At 44.4% G+C, this 18,742-nt stretch overlaps 1 protein-coding gene across 3 annotated transcripts in view; it reads left to right on the top strand.

The window, feature by feature from the left end:
* Window positions 1-18,742, top strand: part of DYNC2H1 (dynein cytoplasmic 2 heavy chain 1) — a 1,560,829-nt gene that overhangs the window by 1,424,652 nt on the left and 117,435 nt on the right. For all 3 annotated transcript variants that reach the window (XM_086935265.1, XM_086935264.1, XM_086935263.1), the window contains one exon: window positions 8,545-8,661. In XM_086935265.1, coding sequence (XP_086791391.1) covers window positions 8,545-8,661 — 117 coding nt within the window. The remainder of the gene's footprint in view (window positions 1-8,544; window positions 8,662-18,742) is intronic.

Here is an 18,742-nt window from a genome sequence, read left to right as displayed (position 1 = left end):
AGACTCACTACAGGGGGGCATTCAGCCCTTTGTGTAAGGACAGGACACTGCCTATTTAGGTGTAAGTGAGGATGGGTAAGCTCCTACCTTCCATCCTCCAAGCCATCATGTCATACCTAAGCTCCCATTGTGTGAGGCTGTCCACGGGGAATACACAAAGCCCAGCTGACACCCTCCCTAGGCGTGTATCAGAGAGAGACACTGGCACCAAATGGCTATAGTAGGGAAATGCCAACTTTCTATAAGAGGCATTTTCGGAATTGCAATTTAAAATCTGACTTCACCGCAGGTTTTAATTTTAAATTGTGATTCCAGTGACACCTATCTCTTCACAATTGGGAGTTGCACTTACAAAATGTAAAAATGTAATTGCAATGTTATTCTATGGGAGGGATAAACCTTGCTGCAGTGAAAAATTGAATGTTAGTTTCTTTAGACTGACAGGACATGTAAAACGTTATATTCCCTGCCTCTTAAATGCATTGCACCCTGCCTGATGAGTTGTCCAGGGCCTACTATAAGGGGATGTACATGTATAAAAAAGGAAGGTTTGGGTCTAGCAAGAGGTTTATCTTGCCAGGTCGAAATGGCAGTGTAAACTGTCCACACAGGCTCTGCAGTGGCAGGCCTGGGCCATAGTTAAAAGGCTACTTACGTGGGTGGTGCAATAAATGCTGCAGACCCACTAGTAGCATTAATTTACAGACCCTGGACACATGTAGTGCACTTTACTAGGGATTTATAAGCAAATTAAGTATTTAAATTAGTGTAAGTCAATATTACCATGTTTAGAGGAGAGTGAACAGGCCCTTTAGCACTGGTTGGCAGTGGTAAAGTGCACAGAGTCCTAATATAAGCAAAACATGGTCAGAAAAGTGGAGGAGGTAGTCAAACAGTTGGGGGGAAGAGCACCCTAAGGCTGTCAGGTTTAACAGGGAGCTTTATTAGGGATGGTTCTGTACTGAGCTATGACTTTATAAAGCTGAGTTATTAGCTCATGGACAAAATATTGCTGAGGAACTGATGATCAGAAAGAAGGAACATCTGTTATATCTAGAAAAGGGTAGGTCAGATGCTGTAAAGAAACAGAATTGTGGTCCATGTGATGGCAGTCTGTGGGAGGATTTCCGGTGACTTTATGAGGGGGAAGCGGGATTACACCATTAAGCCATAATATCATCATGGTAAAGAGGGGATGTTGCTGAGATTTCAGTTTATAGGACGATGGTGTTGACTATGACTGATATGTGGCTGGGTGGTACCTTTTGTGGAAGTTTACTGAGGTGGCGGAGGCTAACAGTGGTCTTCCCAATGAGATGTTATTGGAGAGGAATGACTAGGAGTTCGCCAGGATCACGTGTGTGCTTCTAACCAAACTTCCTTCTGCTGGGGGACAAAATCATTCATTTGTTTCATTTCTTGTTCTCTGCATTGACGAACATTTTGATCAATGTGATGCAAATCTCTAAGTATATATTCAAGAGCACAACCATGGACAATTGAGTGTTACAAATTTCTGAAAGCTTAGTTTTGCCCCATCGTGGGGGACAGATAAATGATATTTAAGGTTGATCTCTTTTTATATTTGTTTTTGATATAAACACATACACTTGCCTACAACCCATCCAAAGGCCAGCAAGGTTGCCACCTGTCTCATCATCTGTGGAGGGGGTATGTTTGCATATTCACTAATCCTAGTACTATGTACTGTGTACCTGTTTGGCACATCTCATTGACAGCGCTTAGCACTACTGTCAAGTACAGAGGCACAGACAGAGCTGCAGTGAAGGTATTAGTGTGCCCTTTTCCCCACTCCCTTGCCAACATCTGTTGGATCTGTGTTGTTCCATTTACCTGCCCTCACTATGTTGGTTATTTACTTGTATATTTCAAATCACTTAGTATTTCTGAGGAGACAGCCGTCTTCTGTTTTGCATCTCTTTGAGCCTGGGGTTTCCTTCTCCTCTCACAAATCTGCAACAGCTTGTAGTAGTCTGAAGCCATATTTTTACCATTATGTTTCTTTATGGCCCATTGTTTGAACTTTGTAAGAGTCCAACTCACCAGTAGCCTAATAGTGGGATGCATCACCCAATGTGTGATTTGCCTGAAATAGAAATGTTCTGCATCAGTCAAGACAAAAATGATTTTAACATTTTCAAAGGATCTGAAGAACTCTCCAATTCTTTTGAATCCCCTAGTTTGTTAAGCAGCAAACTCCTCCTCCTTCATAGCTTGGAGTAAAAGCAGGATTCCCTAAAATGGGTGTCCGTGTCGAGGGGAATCTTGTTAAGGGCTGCTAGACCTACTACGTCATCTCACACTAACAAAGTGGCACTCATCACTGGGGAGGAGTGCAGACCCTCTTCTGTGCCTTTGTTTAATATCCATGTAATCTCTTCTGTATGAATCCCTGCTACTTTCTTGGCCATTAGACATCAATGTGTGTCCAATTCGTCTTGCTCGCACCCCACCAAATACAATAGTTGTATTGGTAATAATGTTCTACAACTGGGAGCTCCATACATCCCTCCCTGGGGACCCTTTGCATCAAACTCCTGATGATACAACTGCTTTTCCCAGCCCACACAAAGTTCTCCATGATGACTAGATTATGTAGAACCACGTGGGACATTTTCAGGGGCAGGGTTTGGAATAGATGTAGTACTCTAGGAAGAGTGGTCATATTGACGGCTGCTCTCCTACCGCTCCAAGAGAGAAACCCCATGTACCATGACTGAATTTCTCACAGTATCATCTGCACGAAGAGGATATAGTTAACTACGAGAGTAGGTGCCAACAGAACTCCACAAAAAGTTATTTTGCCTTTTGCCTAGCATAATGGGGGGTGGGGGGGAGTGGGATTTCTAGTTTTGCTACAGTAATTCGATGTTTAGTATGTGGTATGTTGATTCCTTTAAAACCTGTCGCCCACCCATATCCCGGAAGTTCTTCCATAAGTGCTGGCAATGATCCATCAGGGTCCTTTAATATGGCAATGATGCGATGGCGATAGGTAATGGCATTCTCCTATTTTCATAAGATATATCTTTTTGATTTCTGCGGATTCTCACTGCTAATGACTCTACAGACAAAATGAAAAGAAGAGGCCAATATTTCTTGCTACCTACCTTTACCCCACGGCGGTGAAAAGAGCAATTATTTATTCTAATCATCATGGTAGACTTCTTATAAGTACCCACCCCTTAAATGTGGGGCCTATGCCAATGGTTTTTAGTTTTGGTCTAGGAAAGGCCACTGAACCCTGTCGGACTCCTTTTCAGCATCAGGGCTTCCTTGTGGGTTCTATGTGTATTGTATAGAAGATTAAGAGGGGCTGTGTGTTAACGCCACATCTCCTGCCCAGCGCAAACGCAAATTGATTCAGTTCCTAGAGCCAGGCAGGACCTTATTTAGCCTATTTGTAAAGATACAGATGTAGAGTTTGGCATAGATGTTTGGCAACGATATTGGTCTACAGGAGCTACATAGCAGCTTGCCTTTCCCAAGTTTGGGAATGGCCTGTACACTGGCTTGAGACATTTATGCCATTATGCCTTTACCTTCCAAAAAGGAGTTGTACATTTGCGCCAGTAGGGGGCAGCTGATCCATAAAATATTTTATAGAACAGGGAATTGTTCCCTACGGTCTAGGTGGTTTCTTTGTTTTAAGTTTAAAAATGTCAGATACAATCTTGTCCACCTGAATCAACTTGTCTAATTCTGCTTTTGCATCTTTGAGCTTTTATAAGGGGGCCCGCATGTACTGCTGTATGTCAGTGGATGGGCCGTGGGTATGTTGTGTATAAAGTGTATGAAGAAATCCCAAAAGGTTGTTGCTATCTCTTGGACTTCTGTAGCTTGGATGGCCTGTTTGGTCTCAAACTGCTTATTACTTTTGCCCTGAGCTTGCAGGCACATACCAAACAGAAGTAAAAGGGTGTATTAATCTCCGTCTGCATCCAGCATCTTAACTTGAGCCACTGTCATTTTGCTCCAAACTTTCACTGACCACCTGCATTTGTGAATGCCTTCCAGTTTGTGCACCTTTTCTTCCGATTGTTCCCTCTTTCCTGCCCTATCCCTGTTCAGCTTGGTCAAGGTAGAAATGAAGCAACCTCACATCGTCATCTTTAGGGTGTTACATAAGGTCCTGTCTTCTGTCTCCCCCTTTTCTTTCTCCCCTAGGAAGTATGCACTACTTTGGTCCAGCTCTTCAATCGCCCTTGAATTCTGGAGTAGGCTGTCCCATCAGCCTCCATGTACAGTCTGTGTGCCTGTTGTGGGGCCTCTATAGTCAGGGCCACTGGATTTGTGTGGCAGAGGAGGAGCAAATTATGCAACAGGGTTGACTAAATTATGCGTCAAGAAAAGGCCAATTAAGCGGCATATTGCAGCGCATTTTACGATAGTGTTACTTCATTAGTTTGTTGTTTTTACAGCTGGTAACAGTGTCTAGTAAAGAGTTCACCTTATTAGTACTAATTTAACACACCAAATACAGAAGTAAGACACTGAAAGATGGCCAGTCAACTTTTTGAAAAGCCTTCCATGTGCAGGAACCCAAGTCACCATATGTTTTGTTACTTTTGATCCGTTTGAGCTAGACACAGAATGTCTTCTTGTTAAAAACTTCAGATTATGCAACAGATTATGAATTATGTGGCAAATGCAGCAAATCCATAATTATGCGAAGCTTGCTGCAGTTGCAGAATCATATAATTCCACTGGCCCTGTTTATAGGAATAAACTAATTTGTCTATGCCTTGATAGGAAGGTAGGTTCTATCTCAGTAGCTATGACACTTAGGATAATATTTAGGGATTCCCTAAAGTTGTTAAGCCTTGCATAGGTGTGGTGTGCCACTCTAAAATGTTGAATCCACCTTATTTCCTCCAGCCCCATTTTTTGTAGACATCCTGCTCCCCCCACTGATAGAGTCCTTGTCTTATTGTGTCTCTGATGTAATCCATTCCTCTCCCCATCATTCACAAGATTAACGTCCCCTTCTGTGATTGTCTCCTCACATATTTTCTAAAACCTCAGATCATTCTTTTGCCCATTATTTGGTGAGGTAACGGTGAGGAGGCAGCAGTGCCACCTAAGAACTAGGGAAAGGAACCTACCTGCTCTGTTAGACCATGTCGGCACCACTTCTCTGGGAATGTTCCTACATAATGGATCACTGTTCCCCCCCCCCCACAACCTGAAGAATTGTATTGCCTGGAGATTCATGTAGATTGTATTCTGCATCAGTCCATAGGCATTAGATAAGTTTCCTATTACAGGCAGATGCACCTTCCCACTGCCTGCATAGAGCCCCCCTACCCCCGCCAATCTTCACCCCGACCATTAAATGTAGGTTATTCATGACCTCTAGGAATTTGTATGGAGCAATCATTCGCCATATGTTGAAGATAATTATAGAAAAATGCCTTATGGAATAGTGCTATACCATGGAAGCCCCTCACCAAAGTCCCAGAGCTTCTCTTTGACTCCTTTCTCAACCATGTGCTGTCCTGTCCTTGTTTTGCTGGTGCGAAATAACTCCTATCCCTTTTGAACACATAACTGTATGTATCCTCTGAACTGTCCGTCAAAAAGCAGAAACAATGGCCTAACTCTCAATATAAGCAGTTGTTCCCCGTTGTGACCTTTATGCTTTCAGGGCTAGAAATGGCAGACGGGCAGCTCCTCCATCTATCCTAGACATCTCCATGTGGCCTTTCTCCACTCTTCTTACTGGTTTGCGCGTGGCTGTAATGTTTTCTTCTCTACAGGCTTCCAAGCTGATCTCTGGCTCTAGGTGGTTTTGAGCACTGAGCATCTCAATCACTTCCCCTACAGAAGGGTCTGTCCAGACCACCTGCATCATTGGCATCTCTGTTCCTGCTCAGTGCTGCTGCTTGGCTGCCTATGGGTCTACAAAACACCAGTCTAAGCCAACGCTGGCAGCCGGGCACTTGTTAAGGTTTCCTCTGTAGCTACCTGTCTCTGGTCAAGGGTGAGTGCCAGTGCGGTCACCATCTTGCTAGGCATGGTCCGTCTCTTCAGTCCGACAACCTCAACAGCCTCATGCAGCATGCCCCTGTGTCTCTGCGCTCGTGGGAAGCACTGGCCGTTCTGCAGCTACCCATCATATTTGGAGGCAACCCACCCACCACCCAACCCCCATTCCCTTGGGACACCTCCTTTTCCTTTCTTGGAGCACCTTAAATAGCCTCACTCCCCATCCTGCCTCCGGTTGCCACCTGGTCGGGTCTCTACCCTGGTGCTAGACCCTGGCCATCATCTTGTTCCACCACACGAATTTCCTAGGGCTCACTCATCCACTGCCATCCGCTTTCTCATAATGTTTATGCTGCTCTCCTAGATTGCCCAGTCGGGCTGTGCCATTTCAGACTTCTGTCTGAACTGTTTCCGTCTGATGGAACGGAAAAATGGTGCCCTACATTTTCCATTTTTTTTTTTTTTTTTTTTTTGATTTAAAAAGATTTTATTGAAAAATAAAAGTTGCATATACATAGGCAGTTGTTTACAGATAGTGATTTCTTACTGCAGCTTCTTCTCTTTCAGAATTTCCCCTGGGGCCAGACTGAATCTGTAAACTTTAATAGCAATTCTCTCATGCGTTAACTGATGGTTTTGTGTGGCCACTTTAAGACCACTAGCTGTGCGCTCTGACATCAGTTCCTTTCTTCCCACACCTTTTAAGGCTGATCTGGATCTAGAAGTGCTGTTTTTTTAAAGAACTTTCCCTCAGGAAACTATCTTACTCACGCTAAATTATCTTCCAGTGTGCAAATATGGGTCCTAAAATTACAGGTTCCAAGCTCTGTCCAGTCTGTCACCGACAGATGCCTTTGGTGTCTCGGCCCCGATCACAAAGCAAAGTTGTGATCGTGTTGTCCAAAGTTGAATCGGAAAGTGACCCGAAACCTTAAGGCCAAGCAGTCACCAAGTTCCAAAAGAAGTTGAGGAAGCAGTCTTGGTCATGGTCGAGGGCGAAGGCGCAGATGCTCTCTGACTTCCCCAGAATGATCGGTCTCAAGGCCCGAGGTCCAAAAGTCCAGGTGTTCAGGTAAGTCAAAACTTTCTCCCAAAAAACATAAGTATTCCAAGTTTGTCTCACCGAAGTCCCGCCACTCTAAGTCTCACGATGCCCCCGGTAGTTCTAGGCCTCAGAGCCGCTATATGGAGAGCAGGATTCAAGCAAGTCTGGCTGAAGACGGCTGTAATGCCAGAAACCGGTCCTAGGAAGCTTGTTTCCGGTCCAGGGAAGACATGGCTTGGCAGTTCGGGCTGGACTGTTCCCATGAGGCACAGGGTCAGACTGATTTGCATATGGCCATGTCTGAACTGGGTTGGCAGAGTGGGCTAAAGAACGGTGATGGATTAATCCCAGATCTGTTGACTGGGTGTGAGTGTTTGATTGGTTCAGATGCTCCGTCCATCACCACCACCCCCTTTAGAGCACAGAAGTGGCAGTCTTACAGTGGCTGCGATGTCATGTCCACATGTCTACATGCAGAGGATTTGCTATTAAAGTTTCTGGATCCAGTCTGGCATATGGGGAAATGCACAAGGTGAGAATCTACATTACATAGAGTGTCTACCATAAAAGACGTTACCAAAGGTAAGTAACTTGTTAGTCTCGACAGAGACGAGTGCCACGTTTTGCTCACTTTCTCTCTTGACTATGCATCTCATGAGTGGTATTTAAAGCAGGGACATTTCTGCATGTGTGCAAAGCTTTCCATTGCACGTATTGTTATAGGTAGGTGAGTGCTCATTTTTGCGAGGTTTTATTAGATTTTGGTTCATATTTTCTACAGAAGGTCTCATTTATATAATTCCATGAATGTCTTAATAGTTCCATGCTATAATATAAATTGTTTGCTCTGCCGATAGTCTTAACTATGACTCTTAAGCAGGTTACATTGATATGAGACCCCTTAGATAGCAACAAATTCTCTAGTTTTACAATACACATGTTCCGGTGTCGGACCACAGACGTCTTCTTTGCAGTTCATGTAGGAAAGGCAAGCCTCCTGTCTGTCCATGATTCCCTTTGGATAATCTGAGCATCCTAGAAATGTACTGCATCTAAAAATAATGGAGCTTTCTAAACTCCGTTTTTCGTAGTGTGCTGTCTGTATGGATTACGTCTCTCTCAACAACACATTTTATGCCTGACACCATCATGCCAGTAGCCCGCATTGGAACGTTTTCAAACGAGTAATCTATCCCCAGTTTATTGAATGACAGTAATGGAAATTGTGATTTACATCTGGTTAACTCTAAACTGCACCTTGTTCATATTAAAGGACAGTCCGTTTATCTTCCAAAAATACTTACTTTTCCTTCTGCCTTAGACTGGATTTTGATCTATGCATTGTGTTGACCCTGCACCTGCTCATATATTCAGATTTCAATAAGTCTTAAAAATACTTCCTGATCATCAATAAAAACAATCCTTTGAGGCATAACCAAATGAATACATTCTTACAGTTCCTCTATTGGCTTTTCTTTTTTTCCCTTTAGGTAATTTCACAGCTTCGCATCCTTGGCAGGTCCGTTACAGCCGGTTGTAAATTCGACAGAGAAATCTGGTCTAATGAGCTCTCTCCTGTGCTCAATCTATGGAAGAAACTTAATCAGGTTTGTCATCCTAAGCAGTTTTCTGATCTCAGAAAGCATATTTCATTAACCGTGATGGTTGTTAATGCTTAATGCCTGCATGTGTGTACGAGCTTACATGAAGTTGTGGGGCAAAAATAAACTGACGGTTTTAATGGCACGTCCCTGCCACTGTGGTAAATTCAGAAGCAATGCTTTGTGGGAGATGAGATGTGCAATCTATAGATTGTGTTTGCTGTACACAACTTCTCCAATGAAGCCCAGTGCCATGTATTTATAAGCCATAGCCTACTTAGTCTTGAGTAAACGTGGCAGAACCGCAACATGGAAGTTTCTTTTGACCAGACGCCACAGCCAAGCTTATAAATTAACATCAATCCATTCCCCTATTCTGTCTCTTGAGCAGCTGGTGCCAAGGACCAGGCCTTCTCGTGGTATAGCCGCAAAGAACTGAAAGATCGTCCTCTTGCTTTCAGCTCGAGTTCGAAGTACTCAATAGCGTGGGCACTCAGTGCAGCCTGGGCACAGAGACTCGCACTACACAGATTCTGGAATGCTTCGTTAACAGTGACATACTCTTCCTTAACCATAGAGCCAGGATTGCCCAATATTCTGGTCAGGTCCAAAGAATAAGAGTGGTTCTTGATAAAGCTGAGCCAAAGAACAGTCTTCATATAATGTAAGTTAAGACCTCTTCATATGCTTAACGAAAAGGTAAATCCCTCTAATTATGCCTTACCCGTATCACTGCAACAGCTTTACCTCATTAAACATCTGCCATAAGATCACTTTTGCGTCTTCCATACATTTTATTGGGGTTATTCATAAAGAGCAAAAGAAGGCGAAAAGTGCAGCTGAGCGTTGTACGTAGTAGCAGGATACATAACCAACACTAGGGAGGGTACAGAGATCTATAGGTACTTCTGGACAAGAGATGCATGCAAATACAGAAGAGATCAGAAACACAGCATCACAGTGTGGTGAGTGGAGGGAGAGAAGGGAAGGGCAAGGAAGATTTTGAAGTGGAGGTTTTCGGATCTATCCCAAATTGAGCCAATGAAGAAGCAAATCTGTGGTGCAAAGTAAAGATGGTCTATAGTTGTGGTGTTGAGATCCATATGTAGACAAAGTCTGTTGGTGTGTCCTTTCTTTCTGAGTCTTTGGGATTTCCAGCAGATCAGGCACCTGCTTCTAGTAGGGTGTGTGCCATCGGACATTTTGAGTTCACAGAAGCAACGTAGTCACGTTTACATAAGTGAGCGTTTGATATCTGGAAGGGCAGTCCAAACTGGTGTTGATGACACATGGCAGGGTTGATCAGGGCTTAGTACTACAAGATATTTCTGTATATCGTTAGTAATTATTGGCTTCTTATTTCTGTCAGTAACAGCAGACATCCCTGACCACATTTCAACCGATGACCTTTAATACTGCTCATTGAGTGGCATCAGGATTCCGCCCCCAGTCCAATGGGAAGACTTGATGACCCCAGCCTTCCAAATTGCGAAATTGAGTGTCTTTGTTTTATTTATTCCCTTGCTAATTTGTATTATTTTAAGAAGGTAATCATTGTATGTAAATTGTTAATTGCCATTGTGCTAGATAGTAAGGGGGACTGGAAATGGTAATCATGGTAGGATTTGCAGCAGTGCTGGTTTAAAGAGTAACTATTGGAGCGAGGCAGTTACTGTAGCAGTAATTGGTGTAAGACTATGCAAAGACAATTTGAGATCAGTGGCACCCGAAATAATCCGTTCATTAAAAGTGGAAAAATAGAAGCCATTATTAGAAAAGTGTGACATGGGGTGTGTTGGGAAAGTCGTCGCGCAGCCAAGCTATGCCTGACTATTATTAACATGCAAGGAACTAGAAGAGAGTTTTGCGCACATACATTATTCATCTAAGAATGAAAAAATGAATAGTTTGTTGGTGTGTTTAAAATCAACGCCTTGTTGAATTAAATAGCCAATCTGAGAATTAAGAACTACTTTAGCGAGTGGTAGGATGAACAAGCTGAGGAACACTGTTTAAAGATAATATCAGAATAGACATTTTAGGAAAACAGGAATATATGAAAAGTATTTTAAAATGATTTGGGTCTGTAACGATCAACAAAGGAAAGCGGTTTATTCCAGTATTATACCAACATTTAGGCCGTATTTTGCTTAAAGAAAAGTAATTACTAATGGTGCAGTTCTGCAGAACTACCACCTTTACAATCCAGCACCCACTTAACTTGTTTTTTTTCTTTTAACTCTAAAGTTATTCCCTTACTTGAGGTTTGTCTGTAATTTAAAAAAAAAAAGAACGATTGATGCGACGGGACGTTTGACTGTGACATTCTTGGGGGTCCTGTTATTGTGGCCTCTTCTGAATTATACAGTTGTGATTAATGAGCTCAGTAATGTTCTCTGCTTTGACAGACAACAGAGAAATTAGATGTTGGCTCCAATTATGCCCCATTGTCTCAATCTTCCTGCCGCACACGTGTGGGGTGTAAAAAGTAATTCCAATTTGTTTCCGCCATTTTCTGGACTCCCCATTTATTCATCTATTTTTGTAGTTATTTTTATTGAATAATAACTCTTAACAGGCTTCATAACTCCCTCGAATTCTTGGTGTGTGGGCAATTTAAAACAAGAGTGTGCAATGCCTGAGTCGTGAGTGATTTGTCCCTTTTTGAAGTGCAATCTTCTGAAACCCTGTTGTTTATATCAATTTCATGTACATATTGCAAATGCCCCACTCACAGAAAACCATACTTCCATTAGAACAGAGAAAAACAACAAGCACAGGCAATGGGGAAGCTTATTGATTGTACATAAAGCAAATCATAACGTATGGAGTGACTCGTGCAAGTATAGCAGGCTGCATCTTTACTAGAAAGTTTTTTTGTAGTGTCAAAAATTCCTTTATAGGTTCGGATTTTGAATAGTACAAAAGAGCATTCATATGGCAGAGTGTGATGGTGGTAATAGAGGCTATGATGCAAGAAGTGGGGTTTGCTGCCTTGTCACCAACCACTAACTAGGCAAAGCGGTTTCATTGGCATCATCCTGGGTATCTAGTAGGCTGCAGGATTTGCCATCACCTGCCCCGCTGGCGGTCCATAGCATCGGACAGGTGGGTTTTGAAGATTGCCTGAAAGGGCCTCCCCTTCGAGACTGCCCCTCCCTCCATGCCACCTACTTACGACAGGCTGACGGAGGACCACCTGTCTCTTCTCCGTCAAGAAGTGACACCTCTTTTTGCCAAAGAAGCCATTGAGAGAGTACTGGCACCAGAAGGAGTTTGTGGTTGCTATTCCCACTACTTTCTGGTGCCCTAGCAGAACGGAGGCCTTCTTCCTATCCGTGACCTATCTCTCGCAATTTCTTCCTCAAGAAGGAGAAATTCAAGATGCTCACTCTGGTTTAGGACCTGTCCATCCTGGAGTCTGGATGGTATTGTTGGACTTGCAGAGCGCATACTTCCGTATTCCCGACCTGCCTTCCCACAGGTGTTACCTGCGGTTTACGGTGAGCCGCAAGCATTTTCAGTTCGTTGTACTCCCTTTTGGCCTCATCATTGTTCTTCAGGTGTACACCAAGGAGATATTGGTGGTTGCAGATTTTCTACAGAGATCAGGGGTGTCAGTCTTCCCCTATCTCGACGACTTGCTGTTGAATGTGTGCTCGGCCCAGGCGGTCATCTCCCACCTCCAGACTATGACAGACCTCCTGCATTTGCTGGGGTTCACTATCAACTTGCCGAAGTCCCACCTGACTCTCACCTGAAGCTCCCTTTCATCATAGCTGTTCTGGACACGGTGTCGTTTCGGGCCTATCCTCCCGAAAGTTGAGTCTATGATACCGATGTTTGAGCCTCTATCCTGAATTTCGGTGAGACTGACTATGAGGCTGATGGGCTGTATGGCCTCCTGCATCCTGTGGGTAAATCATTCCAGAAGGCGTATGAGTGCTCTGAGTGGGACCTGAAGTTCCAGTGGGCGAAGCGTTAGGGGAATCTCTCTGACATGGTCCAGATCTCAGAGATAATTGTAAAGGACCTGCAGTGGTGGCTAACAAAACGGATTGAATCAAAGGCACACCCCTTTTCCTTCCCCAACCTGATCTCACAGTAGTGACAGATGCGCCACTCTTCATATCGGGCAGCCATCTGGTCTCCAGCGGATACGAGGCTCATCGGGCTAGCATTGAAAGCTCTTCTTCCCTCAATGGGAAGTTAGGGCTAGTGTTCACGGACAATACCACCTCCATGTGGTACTGCAGCAAGCAGGGTGGTGTGGGGTGGTGTACACTTTGTCAAGAGGCCTAGCAGAATGGTTTCTCCAGTCGGAGATGGTGCAAGGTCTCTTTCAACAGTGGGGAGAGCCTTGGTTAGAGCTCTGAGCCTCCGAAAAGAACGCACAATGTCAGCAGTTTTGCACACTGGAGTTTCCAAAGCGGCTATCACTTGGCGATGCGAGTGGCACTCAGGCCTCCTGTATGCCTTTCCGCCCATACCACTTCTGCCCAGCATTCTCAAGAAGATCAAGAACAACCGGGCCCAGGTCATTCTTGTGGCTCCGGACTAGGCACGGAGAGTCTGGTATCCAGAGCTTCTTCGGGAGGATCTTCTGTCTCAGCAGCAGGAGAGGGTTTTCCATCCGAACCTGTCAACTCTCTGCCTTCTTGCGTGGAGATTAAGCAGCGACATTTGATAGCTTTTGACCTTTCTCCTGAAGTATGTAATGTTATTTTGGCAGTCAGGCGGTCATCCACTAAGACATAATATGCCTGCCGTTGGCAACATTTTTAAAGTATTGTGCAGAAAGGTCTATTGACCCTCTTTCTGCTTCTCTATCTAATATTCTTTTTTTTATTCTTGCCGAGCTGGGCTCTGCTTTGAGTACTTTTAAGGACTATCTTTCTACTCTGTCCATTTTCCTACGACTGCCGGACCAACCCTCCAAGTCCTAAAAAGAGAAGTGGGGTGACTGACCAGGTCGGGCAGTTTGCAACTGATATCATGACGCGTGTGTTATCAAAGCACATGACATCACTACGCGTGACATTCCACTTGGCATCACGGGCAGTGACCTTGCTGGAAGTGATGCTTTGATATGTGTATGTTATAACATATGCCAACTGAAAATGCAATAAAATATGTAAAAAAAAAAAAATGTTGGCTCCTGCAGAGAATATCATGTAACAATCGGGTCACAGATTTTTGTTTTGTGTAGATGGGTAGGTGGATTACTGCTATAGACACGGAGATCCTTTTGTTACTTGCAGTTAGTGGGCTGTAGTCCTTCTGGTAGACCACACTGAGCTCTGAAGGGCATTTGACTTCTACACCTTGTGGCCCTGATTGTCTCATGTAGCACATTTATGCATTAGTTTGCACATTTGCATGGTTTGTTTGGAATGTGTGGTGTGTATGTTGTGTGGACTGCTCTGGCACTCTGCATTGGGATGGGTAGCACTATAAAAGAGGTGGAATGGTGCTATTTGAATTGTTGTTTGTGTGGGTGCTGAGACAGACCGACCCATCTGACATTCTTACTGTACATGCACTTATATACAACAAAGTAACAAGCATTGAAAATGCAATAGGTCTCGCCTTTGACAAAGTTAAAGCCATTTGCTTTGCTAATGGTATTGTATAGCAAAGTAAATGGCTTTAACATAATAAAAGGCGAGACCTATTGCATTTTTAATGTTTGGTGGATAAGGTGGTGCTTCACACCAGTGCCTCATTCCTACTAAAGGTGGTGACCCCATTCCATCTGGGTCAAACGGTCACACTGCCATCCTTTTTCGCTCCCTTGCATCCCTCTAAGGAAGAGGAGCCTGTCCACCGTCTGGACCCAAAAAGAGCTTTTTCATTCTACCTTGACCGCCAAAAGAGTTCTGAGTGGACAAACAATCTTTGTGGGTTACATGGGAGCTTAAAAAGGTTGGGCAATGCAGAAGCAAACCATTTCACGCTGGGTAATTATCTTCATTAAAATCTGCTACGCCCTGGCTATGAAGCAGCTTCCTGAGGGTTATGGGGCCCATTCTACCAGGGGAAAAGCTGTGACCACGGCGTTGGCTCGTGATGTCCCAGTCCTGACTATCTGCAAGGCAGCAACATGGGCATCTCTGCACATGTTTGCCAAGCATTGCTGCCTGGCCAGTCAGGTCCACAAGGGTGGGCATTTCACCCATTCTGTCCTGCAGGACTTTTTAGTTTAAAAAATATGTTTCAAATGTAAGGCATCTGCATCTAGATGCATCTATTAGATGAGCAAGTTACTTACCATCTGGAATGCATATCTTGTAGAGACAATATCTAGCTGCAGATTCCTTACAGATCCACTCATACCTCCCCACTCTGCAACTCTTTTTTGTAAGGCTAGGGCTGTTCCCTTTTCAGGGCCCTAGTTGTGACACACGCACATGTCAGTTCACTTCATGGCTCTGTGCTTCTGCCGTGGAAAAAGTGAAAAGAAACTGACATCCGTGGGGCTGGGTGGCACCTATATAGGTAACTGCGATGTCATAACCGACGCTAACGACGCCAACATCATGTGGAGCCAAATGGAGCCACACGCAGGGTTACTGCTCATACAAAGGTTTCTGGGTCCATTGTGATGCCTGTGAAATTCAAAAGTAAGGAATCTGCAGCTAGATATTGTCTCTATCAGATAATGCATTACCGAAGGTAAGTAACTTGTTCTTCAGGTCCCCTACTCCCAAACCCCGAGGCGCATCACCTACATCTCCCTATGTGGATGGATGACCCACTATTCCTCGAGGTGCATGACTAGTTCTCTCCTAGTGTACATCACTGGGCTGCTTCAGCCGGCTTGTTTTGTAGCTGCACATCTCCTGGTGCTTCCTGCAGCAGATGTTTATTTGGGATAGTCTCCGTGCATTGATGGTGCTTAATGCATAGTGATCGTTTGCATGGATGTTTGTTGGATTTAATAAAAAATGGTGCATGTAGGTGTGCTTTTCTGTGTACATAATCCATGTATTCATCTGTGCCTGTACGATGTAAATGTCTGTTTGCATACAATGTAAACAAGCATTTGCAATGCAATATGTCTCTCATTTGTAAAGTTAGAGCGGTTGACATTGAAAGTGACTATGCTTTTTACTTTTGCATTTGTATTTGCAACAATAAATAGACTCCTCCCACGCAAAGCTACCCATTAATAACATACATATATGCAATAATATAGAGCAGGCTATCCAGGAACAATAGCTTGAGTTAAGTTGAGTAAAGTTACCAATAGTGCATCAAAAGAGACTTTAGTTAATATTAAGCCTTCACACATTATTTTGAGCTGTTGCCTTTTTTCACAAGCCACAAATGTGGCACATCTCGTGTAATCATCCAAGCATCCGCCTTGATTCTGTGTTGAAACCCCAGGATACGGGCTGCGTGGTCTGCTGGTATCCATGGATGGAGCATCTTATATATTAGCCATTAATTTTGATGGTTTTGCAATTTTTGTAATAAATATTTTTACTTTCTACATCATTGAGCTTATTTGGTGTGAAATCCCTGGCACGAGGCATGGCCACACCAGCCAACCAATAAATTGCACTGGCTACTTGAGGCCACTTCATGAAGACACCGGAGATGTAGGCGCTCACCCTTGGTGATGAACAATCTACGAGGCTCTTCTTCTGGGGGACCTCCCTCCCGCCTAAGAAGGCCGGAAAATGGCCACATAGAGAGAAAAAAAATAAAGCCCAATATCTCCCATCTAAACGGCATCACATCTCCACACAGGCAGCAAAGACCTTGGAAAACACATCTAAGAGCAGAAACGTCCTCTCCGAAGTCTCTGGCTAGGCAATGCTTTATGACACCGGCTCGGTAATAAGAAACATTTGACTCCGGGGAAGCAGGAATCCTAATTTATGAGCCGGAATAAAGTGCCGTCCCATTTTCAGGGTGACCTTTCCCTGCTGCTGTATTTACAAAAAAAAGGAGCAGTGCAGTACTTCACACCCTGCGGCGTGCACAACTTTTTTTGCATACATTAAGGGACTTAATTAATATGGATCTCTTTCTGTTGTTGCCATTGGGCACACCACGGGTGAAAGCCCTGGCTAAATAGTGTCCACGGGTGTTTGCATGATACTGTACTCCGGTAGTTATATTTCCAAATCCATCTGTAGGGTTTGGAGATCTGTAACGGACAAATATGGTGTTGTCGCGCTTTCATTGAACCGTTATTTATTCACTAAATGTTTGAATTGACACGTTTTTAATAGTCTTGAAAAGAGTCCTTAAATGTGTTGTTCTTCAGTTGCAAAAGTACACACCCTTTAAGCAGGACATACTGATGATTCAATACAAATGGGTAGGGACACACGCTTAGGGATGCAAGTCTGCAGAGAAAGCGTCCCATGCCGGGCGGCGCTGGAGTTTGGAGCGGCAAAAGTGAAAGCAACACGAGTTAACAAATTTCTAAAGCACTGCAATTAAAAAAAATGAGGTACCGTCATCAATATAAACAAAGAACTCTGCGTGATTGAAACGAGAGAGGAGCGGGGGCAAGCATGGCAGCAAAGCGAATGCGCGCTAATTATAAACACATGTTTATAATTAAAACTAGATGCCGCTGCTTCGCGTAACAGACACAAATAGGCCATTGGCAGTTACATTTCTTAAGAAAGCTGGGACATGCAACCGGCTTTGACCAATTGCGTGCTGTCTTTGTTAAAAAGACACACGAAAAAGCCAATAGCCTATGAGACAAACAAAGGCACATGCACAAGCGTGTGGTCAGCTTTTGGAAGCCCTTACATAAGTCTCGCTGCACGAGCAGTGCTGCACACTGCAACGCTAGGCGTGAGACCTAAAAGGGCTTTTATTGTGAGTTCATCTGTACATGCTTGGTGTTTGCCGTTAATAGCCCAGCCCATGGTATAATGATACTCTTGCCGAGCTTAAGAGAACGTGCCAGCGAGCTGAGAGGGCGTGGAGGAAATCCTTTGATCCCACCTTGAAATCCTTGTATTTTGCCCAGCTTAAGATCTATCACAGGACAATCTGTCAAACCCGGGCCGCACACTATGCTTTCGAGTTTCAGAATAGCCCCAACCCATCTAAATTAATCTTTAAGGTTCTCAAAGACCTTATGGGGAAACGGGCCACCTCGGTGGAAATCTGCACGGACTCTCACTGTGAAAGTCTGGCATCCTTTTTCGTGGAGAAAGTGCAGGCAATCTATCGAGGATTTACGTCATCTGTGCCCGGTGCTGAGCAAACTGGTGTGATGGCTACGGTTCATGAAACCCTGTCCTCCCTGCCAGTAATGTCTGACGAGGTTTTCGATACTCTGAGCCTCAAAATTAAATCCGGCTCTCCATTAGATCCGCTGAAGCCAGAGTTATTCAAACTTCTTCCTCCCCTATGTCGTGAGCCTATATTGGATCTGATCAATTTATCGCTCACATCGGGTGTGGTCCCCTCTTCCTGGAAGCAGGCAGTGGTCAGCCCAATTTTAAAGAAGCCTAACCTTGACACCCTATTACCAGAAAACTACCGTCCCATCTCCCTTCTGCCCTGGACCGCTAAGGTTACTGAGGCACACGTGAACTCCATCTTGTCCGCCCACCTTTCTCGTAATAACATTCTAGACGAGACCCAGAATGGTTTTCGTGCACAACACAGCACCGAAACTGCACTGCTCTTTATGACCGAGCACTTGCGAACGGTGCTAGATGCTGGGCAAACAGCGGCGCTCCTGCTGTTAGATCTGAGCGCCGCGTTTGACACGGTGTCTCACGACATTCTGATCCGGCGGTTGGAGGAAGTGGGAATTGAGGGGTCTGCTCTCCAATGGTTTCGCTCTTTCCTCTCGGACCGGTTTTTTAAAGTGGCTATTCCACCTGGTCAGTCCTCTTTCCATCCTCTGGGGCTGGGGGTTCCGCAGGGCTCTGCGTTGAGCCCTACTCTGTTCAACCTATATGTGAAACCGCTGGCTGCAGTCGTCAGACAATGTGGCCTAACCATGACATCGTATGCTGACGACACGCAGCTGGCGGTGACACTCAGCGGTGATCCCGAGGTGAACGCTCCCAGATTCCGTGCAGGACTCATAGCCGTGGCA

Source organism: Lissotriton vulgaris, chromosome 8 (genome assembly GCF_964263255.1).
Source record: "Lissotriton vulgaris chromosome 8, aLisVul1.2, whole genome shotgun sequence".
Taxonomy (NCBI): Eukaryota; Metazoa; Chordata; class Amphibia; order Caudata; family Salamandridae; genus Lissotriton; species Lissotriton vulgaris.
This window is presented reverse-complemented; position numbering and strand designations above follow the sequence as displayed.